The 11,117-nt window shown below is 34.7% G+C and overlaps 1 protein-coding gene across 1 annotated transcript; it reads right to left on the reverse strand.

The window, feature by feature from the left end:
* Positions 1-925: 925 nt before the first annotated feature.
* Positions 926-6,509, reverse strand: LOC132173622 (uncharacterized). Its single transcript, XM_059585162.1, has 5 exons — positions 6,348-6,509; positions 5,886-5,983; positions 5,022-5,121; positions 2,162-2,344; positions 926-1,206 (listed from the first exon to the last, which is right to left on the reverse strand). Exons 1-5 carry the CDS (start codon positions 6,402-6,404, stop codon positions 1,084-1,086), a joined length of 561 nt encoding a protein of 186 aa, XP_059441145.1. The 5' UTR covers positions 6,405-6,509; the 3' UTR covers positions 926-1,083.
* Between the last annotated feature and the right edge of the window lie 4,608 nt (positions 6,510-11,117).

Genomic DNA, 11,117 nt, shown 5'->3' on the forward strand with positions numbered 1-11,117 from the left:
CAACTGTGTGGGCAGGAAAGACCTATGGACAGAGCTAGAACAATTGGGCACATCACCTTTGCCAAAATTTTGTGTAAGCTGCCATGCAAAAGCAGACTACACCGACACAAACACCAGACAATCATGAATATTACGACAAAGGTGAAAGGGACAACATATGAAATGGGTTGAGATAAAACAGAAAACAAACATATAATTGCATGCCGGCCACTAAATTCTCAACCTGAATAAGATAGAAAGTTGATGAATGATGACTCTCCGCCTACTCATCATTGAAACGTTGTACGAAAAATTGTCTTGAGCTAATAACGGCATATAAGCGGATCTTAATATTGATGAATTTTCTTCTAATAACAGGGTAAAACTAGTAAACACAACCGACCAATTAAATGTATTACTAGGGGTGACAATTTGTGTTTATGTGTCGAGTTTGAGTCGTGTCAAGACATGAAGTCAACCATAACCCAACTAATTTAATTAAACGAGTCAAAACCCTCAACACTAACCCTCTAAATTTATATTAGGTTCATGCCAAGTTCGCAAATTATGTCAAAAATTGACAACCATTATATTACGTATCAAGTTTGGATCGTGTCGAGACATAGATATAAGACTATATCAGTCAATTCTAATACAACTCATTTAATTAAACAAGTCAAACTTCTCAACCCTAGCTCTTTAATTTTGCGTTGGGTTCACAATTTAATTTTGTGTTTAGTTTACAAGCCGTATGAAAAATTAGCAGGCCAAGGCCTATGTATTACCATGCCGGTGCACAAGTACACCATGGGTACTTTAACCGTTCCTCACGCAAACACAACACAATCTTGAGTCAACTAACAGTTAACAGGTTTTTTCTTTTGATGGGAATCATTTTGAGGTGTATCACCTTTAGCCGTGGTTTGTCATGCTCACTCATAATCCCTTCTAACAATGGCATATAAATAAAAGGAAATAAAACTGACTTAAAAGTTGCGTATTAGACGAGAAGCCAGGCTACCAACATTCTACTCTTTGGGAGACAGAGAAGAGACAAGAATATCATGTATTGTATACATATCACATACGAGGCCTTTGGGCATGTCACTCATCATCTTTGTACGGGTACTCTTCGGGAACTTGCTTCAAAAGCTTCACCTGCAACTCAAATGCATCATCTCCTCGCAGCATGTCACGGACCCATGTGACTTCAGTCTTCATTGACACCTGAACATACGAAAATTTTGCAAAACTATTTTGAGCTTCATCTACATCTTCCAATCTACAGTTATCGAGATACTATGACAAAAAAACAGAGAAACAAGCAGACTATTTTTTTCTGTACGATAAAGAACAAGAAACCATTCTAAATTCTTACAACATATATCACCAGAACATTACATTCAGATATAAGTAATAGATGCCTATATTTTTCTTTTCTTTTGGATTACTAAGTCAGACATTCACTGGGTCTTGAAACCTACGACCTCACCCTTGCTCTCCATTCCATTCTTATGGGAGGAGGTACCACTTGAGTTAGAGCCTATTAGAACGGAGGGAGGAGATGTTACTTGAGCTAGAGCTCATTGATTAATAAGGTTCAAAGATGTTCGAAACCACAACACAGAAATGAAAATCCTCAAGTGAAAAGATTATGTTCTTTTTCCTTTCTGATCTTCCAACAACCTAAAGTCATTTTTTTTTTTTTTGATAAGTTCCAACAAACTAAAGTCATGGCTGCCAGACTTTAATTAAGTGAATAAAAGTTCACAAGAAGTTGGAAAGGCTTAGAACGGAAGCCTCTTATAGCACAAGACCATATTTTTCCATCTATAAGAAAATGTTGATACTAATAGCCAAAAAGGTTAAAATAGATAGAATGCTTATGTCAGATTCGGCTACTTATAGACCAAGAAAAAAAGAAAAAGAACAAAGAAAGAAGAAATGTGTCAAGTTGAGGCTTTAGTTGCTCCACATTTTTTTAAAAAAAAAATTTTTTAACTCGATATATACAACCAGTGGTCTAGTTTTCCAGCAACACGATGTAATCTATAATTCATAATAAGAGAAAACAATTTTTGAAGGAGCATGTAGACAGCAAAGAATTTATGTTATAGCATTATGGTGTGCCAAGGAAAAAGAAAATAGTCAAAGCTGTGCAGTAGGACGAGGTGGAACTCACCATCTCCAAGGCTCCTCTGATGACTCCACTTAAAATGTTGCAATAGTATAGACCTTGACATGTATCGGGGAGCTCAACAAAGTCTACCAGAGGATTATCCTCCAAAACGATACTGCAACATGTCCCATCAGCATCCCAATTGGTTACAGATGCAGTGACCCCTAAGAACATTTTAAAACCAACCTGCATAAAAGTGACATTAGGACATGGACAAATACATGTTTCACACTATAAGATAGAAATTGATGCAGTACACGTCTTTCAATCACACACACATGACCCGGAAAATACTTTCAAAACTAGAAAAGTATGAGAAGCATGCTCCACTTTTAAAACCTCAGGTTTGTAGATAAATTCAGGTAAGCCAAAATGTGTTACAAGGAACCAACTATATCAATGCTAAAACAAAAGTGGGGCATAAATTTCATCAGAACCCACCCAACTGACCTTATATTGACCCATGCAAGCAAGCAATTTTTCTAGAGCTGCAAGCCTAATGGATTGGACTGGGTCAAAGACCAACCAAATACCAATGAAGTTGAACAGGTAACCAGAAGGCCAACTCATCCCCACACAGCAATGGGGTTCCCCAACTAAAGTTGCCTTGGCATGGCAGAGATAAAATAGATCTTGTTAGGTAGGGGTGGCAAATATTACCCAGACCCATCTGCCGCCCAGAGACACCCTGCATCAGGGGGTAATTGACTGCCCATTTAGGACATGGGTTCAAATGAGTATTGACGCATTTATTACCAAGTTAATATATATAGGGAACATGGTAATAAAGAATTCGAATACCCATTGGGTATTCAAATCCGAATGTCTCAAATGATTCACACTGCTCAGTCACTTACTCTGCCTCTTCCTCGCGCCAGTTCTTGCACCCACATATTACCCAAGTGCCAAACCCTAACTCCATTCCCACCTAAGCTTTCAAACCTAAATTTAGCTTTGATTTTTTCCACTTTCAATTCTGGGAAATGATGTCTCAGCATTCCTAATTGCCCAGCACTCCAATGGATTTTCAGGAATTTGGGAATTGAGATATCTGATTTCCACTCTCTGTAATTCTGTCTCTTTTTCTCTTTATGAGTCTATGTTGTTTAATTGCTCTATATTTTTCTGGGATTTACATCTTTGACAGCAATTCATGTGCCGTGCATGCTGATTTGTAAGTTTTTCTAGAATTCACAAAAAAAAAAAAAAAAAAAAAAAAGTCACTTGTCTCTGCCCTTTACAAATCCTGTGCATTTTTTCAGAAATTGTGGCATTTAATTGGAAATTTTGTGCCTCTGCATGCCTGTTTTGTGATTGTCAAAGGTACAGCATGTGTACTGGGTATGTGTCAGATTTGGTTTTGGGGCAAATTTGCGTACTGGGTATGTACTCAATTCTGAACTTGCACTTGGATTATTCGAATTCTGTTTGAAGTTTAATCTGTGCTGGTTTGAACCTAGATATGAAGCTTTTTTATCAAGTTCATACTCTTTTTGACTAACTCATCACTTAGGTCTGTTATTAAATAGATGGGCTTGTTATGTAGCAATATACACCGATGAGAATACTCGGAGTCAAAGTTCCCTATCGTTAAGTTAGGGTGGGGATAACTCATCACTTAAGTTTGCAAGGATAAGTTATGAAATGGATGGACTTGTTATGTAGCAATATACACCAATGAGAATACTCAGAGTCGAAGTTCCCTAGCTATATAGTAATGTAAATCATCTTGCCACAATGGCATATACAACACTCTCATTTTGATCTATGTGGTAATGACATTTTTCACTATAAGAATTTTCCCTGGGAAGCTCTAAGCACTATAAAATTCTTTATTTCCTCTTGAAAGCTTATGATGACAATTAATCTCAAAAACTTCCAATTCTATTATCCTCCATCTATCTTATCTTCTCCAACATCTCAAACCTAAAATGCAAAACAAGCCAAGAAAAGAGCCCAGTGACTCCAACTCTCAGCCCATATTTGTATTGTTCTCTCGAACCTCGTACCAATGGAAGTAATCACCAGACCATCCTACGCAATTTACGAGTGATAAGAAGCAAATCTAGAAACAATACTTTTAGAGGACCCTCACAGCAACCATGATTATGATAAAATCATAATCCAAAATCAAAAATAATATTCTCAACAAATGCCTCCCTCTTCTATGCCTTTGATAGACCAACTCCAAATTAGCTCCTCAAATTGTTCCCATCCTTACTGAATTTTAACCACATGACAAGCCACCGGGGCTGAATTTCCTATCACCCAAACTCTTTGATTACATAGGAGAAGTTACCTTTACCAGATGAATTCTTAAATCTATTTCCCTCATCACCCCATGAAAACAATTTTCCACAAGTCTTTGTTTCTTAATGAAATATAAAATATTGCCAACCTAATTACAAAGGGTTGGCCTGAATTAATAGAAACCATGAAGATGCTATAGATTTAACTGATGAGTCTATTTGCCAGTCAAACTTCAACTGCAAGCTTAAGTCCATTTGTCTTCATCTACACCACAATTGACTATAAAATGATAACTTTTGAACCTTATAAAGCAATTTGATAAAAGTCCATACCTTAGGGACCACTACAACATTTTTCCAAAAAAAAAAAAAAAACAAACAAACAAAAACAAAACAAAGGCAAAAAAGTAACAATGATGATATTATTAAGTTCGAGGTTGTATGAATGTAAAACAATATTGCTTGAGAAATGGATCGCAAATTGGACTAGTATTAGTAATAGAGGCCATAATTTAGGTAGATAGAACATTTTGACAAATTTTAAAACAACTGGGAGGATATTTTAAGCAAAAAACTAATTCAAATTTAAATTAAAGCGAATGATGTTCACAGACCTTTGCAATTGTTTCAGCTGTCTCTTTGAAGTCAATGCATCTAGAGACATTAGATTTTGCTAGAAACTCATCAATCAGTCGAATTCCAATATTATAACCCCTGCAAGGTAATTATTCGCTCAAATGAACATAAAGCTTTCCGTTTTTATAATAAGCTAATCAACAATTTTGCATCAGATGCTCTAATATGAACAGTTAAGAGTTGTTGGCAGTAGGAGATTACCCATGGACACAAGGAAAGTATAATAGTTGCAATGCAATATCAGAGATGCTAAGGGGCTGGAATCAGAGTGATATAGCTACAGCAAGGCATTCATCAACCACCCCCACCCCCAAAAAAAAAAAAAAGAAGAAAGAAGATAAAGATAAAACACACCGAATCCATTACTAACTGATTAATTAAGTTGAAAACTCCCATATAACCAGATACATAGATTTGTTACCTGCTTTGGCAATTGGCAAAGGAAATACATCTTCTGTGCATAGCAATAAGGTTGGACCATATCTAAAGAAAAAGAGTCTTCAACTACACCAACTAAGTCATCCAAAGACAAGTTCTAACGCCATTGTAGGTTTGTAGCTATTGCAATGCCTAGGGCATTTACCTCAATGTAAACTTAAAAGAAGACAGACATTCAAATCAAAATCCTACCACAGTTATTTGGTCAAGGACCATTATATGTCCCACTATCAGCACCAGAAGGATGTCGAACCCAGGCTAAGAGCTATCCACCCAAAATGCCACAAGCAAATCAGATTACTAACTTTCATATCATATTCATCTCAAACTTAACCATAAACTGAAAAATCGCTTATAACCAATGAAATATAATGGAAACTCACTAATGAGAGACTAAAAATTACATTTGGTCAAGCTGTTTGTTTACTTCCTCAACCTCCTCCAGATCCGTAAGCAATTGGCGCACAATCGCCCCGTACGTCAAGGTAAACAGCTCAGCATTCTACACCATTTTCAAATTTCATACATCAACAACACAATAAAAGTCATTAAGTCACGAGATCGCGTATCAATTGCTTAGTAACCTTACGAGTTGGACATCAATAAGAAAAATCCAGATTAATCATAGAAATCGACACGTTCAAGAATTACAACAGAATCATCACATCCTTAAAATTCAGTTTGGTTACCGAGAGAATGAAAGAAAATAAATTAGATCAAACCAAACAACACAGCCAAAACAACGAAACGACAATTCAGAATTCAAACCGAATACTACAACGTAGCTCGACTTTGTAGTTCTTTTTCCAGGTTTTTCTCAGCGACCAAACAGAAAGGGAAATGGTAATTAGGGGTTTTCAGCTTACCACGCGCTCAACGTTGGAGAAGATTGCGTCACCAGTTCGAGGACCAACAGGAGCCATTGTGGATCTGAGTCGAGCTGCAGAGGTTTGCTTTCGTACTTCGAGTTTTGGTTGGAGAGATCGAGTACCAGTGACGATGCCTAGAGCTCGATTGATAGAACTGGTTCTCTACAGTGGTTTTAGGTGTAATATTTCGGCCCATAGCCATTTTCGGTCTGTTTGAGTTTTGGGCTCGTAATGAGTAGGAAGAGTCAAGCCCAACACTCTCGCCCACATGATGGCTTAAAACCAAATCAATGGATGCTCGAATTCTCACAGGAAGGAACAACACGGCCCACACAATCAAGTGTGCGAAATCAATGGTCTATACTATAGCAAAGACTCCAAACAGTGAGCATAGAAGATTGAAAATACTACTATTACATCTTGATCAATATGTACATTTGGATCCACATGGTAAAAAATAATAGTAATTAATGAAACTTTTGGGGTTGCGTGCGTATGCTTCACACCATTAAGAATGATGATGTATTATTTCAGCCCAAAAAAGTTACCAGAATTATGATCAAGTATGAGCCAACTTCTCTCTCTCTCTCTCTCTCTCTCTCTATATATATATATATTGACTATAATTTTCAAGAAAATTTTGTACTTTAATTGGGTTCCTTGCTAATTATAAATGCTTTTATGAATATTTCGCAGTTGAAGTGCATATGTGAGTACTGTAAATCTCACATCAAGAAAAATTGAGAAAAAGAGAAGTTGATTTGAATATTTGACTTGGAACTCATTGAGATTAGATTTTAGATTAAAATGATATCTGTATATGTTGAAGTGATGCTACTTGAAAGTAACAATTTCCCCAAGAAGGTAACATGAGATCAGGACATGAAGCCCTCCTTAATTTCCATATTGTCATATCCTAAAGTACTCATCTTATTTTAAATAAATTTTAAATTATAAATTAATACTTTAATTAAAGTCTTTGATGTATTACCATAGATATAGAAATGACTCAAAAAAAAGAAGAAGAAGGGGTTTGTAACTTTGTACTCGAGAGTACTCTTACATTCATCCATTCTTGATATATCTGCAAGAGATAAATGTAAGGCTTTCAACCAAGAGACCTGTCTTATAGAAGTAGCATTTGAATTCCCCAGCGGTAACTATTGGCTAATAAATTCAAAAAGTTTTCTTCAATCTTCTTTTGAAATGGAAGATGGAAGACCTTTATCTGCTCATCTTTCAAGATTTTAAGAACCTCTTAAGAAATCTCATGATTCACAAATTCAGTTTTTCTTGCATTTTAACATTGTAATTTGCAAGGACAAAATGAAAAATAAACTATATATAAGTTCAGATGTAAAATCTCAAATTGAATTACACCCATATCAAGATAGCATGTTCTTCTTACACCAATATTACCCAAGTGCCAAACCCTAACTTCATTCCTACCTATCAAATTGAATTATTCCCATATCAAGATGGCATGTTCTTCTTACACCAAAATTACCTAAGTGCCAAACCCTAACTTCATTCCTACCTAAGCATTCAAAACCTAAATTTAGCTTTGATTTTTTTCCACTTTCAATTCTGAGAAATGATGTCTTAGCATTCGTAATTGCCCAGCACTCCAATGGATGTTTAGGAATTTACCCTTTCCAGATGAATTCTTAAATCTCTCTCTCTCTCTCTCATCGCCCCATGAAAACAGTTTTCCACAAGTCTTTATTTCTTAATGAAATATAAAATATTGCCAGCCTGATTACTAAGGGTTGGCCTGAATTTATAGAAAACATTGAAGATGCTGTACATTTACCTGATAAGTCTATTCGCTACTTGAACTTCAACTGCAAGCTTAAGTCTATTTGTCTTCATCTACCCACCATTGACTACAGTCACTATGCCCCCAAAAAAAGGACGAGGAAAAAATGCTCATTGGTCCAAGAGATGCTGACTTTTATCAAGTCTCTTCAAGGTTAAAAAAATAATATTAATTTACCCTCCAAGTTTAGAACAGTTATCAAATAGATCATTTCGTTAAATTTTTAACGATTTTACCATGTCATACTCAATTAGAAGACGGTATTGCCCTATTTTAGTTTAAAATATGAATACTAAATTAAAAAGATAAAGATAAAAATATAAATACAAATACAAAAAGAAAAGAAAAAAAAAAAATATATATATATATATATATATATATATATATAGGGATGATTGTCGGACGACTTCATATTGGTTTGAGTGAGTGGTTGAACCACTTCAAATTTCTTTTTTTTGTTTTTTATATTTATATTTATAATTTTATTTTTTTTCCTTCTATAATTTTATTCATTTATTAAACGGGATACATATATTCTTTTGATTGAGTATAACGTGTTAGCACAGTAAAACATTTAACATAAAAAGTTATTTGATAACGGTTCTAACCTCGATGAGTAAATTGATAACTTTTAAATAGCATAAAGCAATTTAATAAAAGTCCCCGCGGCAATTTTCCAACAATTACACACCAAACCCTTCAAAAAGCTCAACTTTTCCTCCCATAATCATGTTTTCTTGTTAAACAACCAAGAAAAAATGTTCTAGATGTTTTAAAAGGTACTGCTTTAACATGACCCAATTTTTTGCGTAATATTATTATGATTTAATAACAATAAAGGTTATTCCAAGGGGTAACTCAATCGACTGAAGACCATATATCATGAGGTGGAGGTCACTAGTTCAAATCCTTCTCGTGTAGACATATCAAAAAATAATAATAAATAAATAAAGGTTCAGAGTTGGCCCAATCGGCATCTTTATTGCTGAAGATGGGCATTGCTCGAGCTGTGTGTGTATGGCCCAATATTCTCGAAGCGGACTTACCTTACATTTTCAGCAGCCGGAAAAATTACAGCTCAAGATGCTGCCTCCAGAGCCCACTAAGAGCCAATATTTGCTTTGGGCCCCCTAAACAATAATATTGTGGGCCTATCCTTGTGTATCTAATATTAAAGTTGGGCTTGGCTATGAACACTGGAAAACAAATTCTTCACCTGCAGTTATTTAATTTTAACATCTCCAGCTATATATTACTTTTAAAATACAGAAAAATATCATAAATATTAAAGTGACAAATACTGATATAGAAAAATCTCAACTATTTAATTTGAAAATGATTGTTGAAATGTGAGAAATTTTTTTTTTTTTCGATATTGAATAGTACTCCAGAAATCCTAAAGGATTCTGATCCATAAGATTATTTTCCTTCTGTCGTTTTATCTTTTTTGCTGCATTAAGTAATTCAGGTTTTGTTTAGTTTTGGGGGCTTTTGGTATAATTAAGAAATTATTGTGGGAAAATTTTATATTCTATGTTATTTCTTTCCTTGTTAGATTTAATCAATGACCCCTCTAAAATTTCTCCAAATTTTAAGTAAAAGATCTATTTTTTTTTCTAGTTTAATTAACTAGCAGCTATACAATTTACTCTATTCAATTTAAATATAATACTTCTTATATCATACTCAATACAATGTAATTCTAATTAAGTGCTTCCTCTCTCTCTCCTCTCTCATCTCTGCTTTCTCTCTTTATTTCAATATATTTAACATGAAGAAATGGAATTGAAAACAGACCAAAAATACAAAGTCCAAGAAATGAAAAATGATTATTTGGCGGGCGGGAAGCGTTGGTGACATCGCAACTGTGACTACCCCATCAAACACCCAAGTTGAAAGTTATGACCTTTTGAAGTTTTAGGATTTTTTTTAATTTTTTTAATTTTTTTTATGACAAACAAAAGGTTTCACGTCTTCAAATGCTAGTTCAATCGGTTGAGGATCACATTTTATAAAGCAGAGGTTATTAGTTTGAATCTCACTCTCCTATTTTCCTCCCATTGTGCCAACATGTCCAAAAAAAAAAATGCTCTATTTATTTTTAAAAGAGGGTAAAGATCTTATCCCTCAAACGTCATTAGCCCCATTGTCGGTGTTTAATATATGAGGTTTGATATTGACACAACACAAACCCAACTCATGGCCAACTTATCTCCTACGTATACAAAAAAATTTTAATTTTAAACCAAATAAATTGTCTTTTTTTCCAAATTTTCAGAATCTCAAAATCTTCTCTATCAATTTTTTTTTTTTTTTTTTTAAATGACACGTAGGAGAGAAGTTGGTTATAAATTGGATTTATGTTGTGACCTTAACATTTTCCTTAATATATATATATATATATATATATATATATATATTGTTTTAACAAAAAAGAAGAAGAAGAGAGACATGTTAGTTTTTGTTTTTCTTTCCATATATATATATATATATATATATATGTGTGTGTGTGTGTGTGTGTGTGTGTTTTCGTCATTTCATCGTACACGCATGTTTATGCTCTGTCAACTAAAGGTTGTCTTTCGATGTAGTCGGCAACCTGATGACAAAAAACAAACAATAAATAGTAAGAAATTAGTGGCTGAGAAGTGAGGAGGGCAAAACAACAAACTAGCTGAGGCTTGAGGGAGCCAACACACTCTATTCAATGAAGTCCACGTGATCTGATGTCCCAAAAGAAAGCATAAATATGACCAACGGTCATGCGCAATTCACTTGTCGTCTTCTGCTTCTTGTCCCCCATTCATCATTCACTGCAACGCTTTCAACTTTTTTTGGTTTCTAGCAGATATTCCTCAACGTACAGCTAGCAGAAGAGGAAAGATAGAGAACTGGCTAATGGCTATGGAGGTTGATATATATATAACTTATTCTACAAAGACTGAAGA

This window comes from Corylus avellana, chromosome ca3, assembly GCF_901000735.1.
Source record: "Corylus avellana chromosome ca3, CavTom2PMs-1.0".
NCBI classification, from domain to species: Eukaryota; Viridiplantae; Streptophyta; class Magnoliopsida; order Fagales; family Betulaceae; genus Corylus; species Corylus avellana.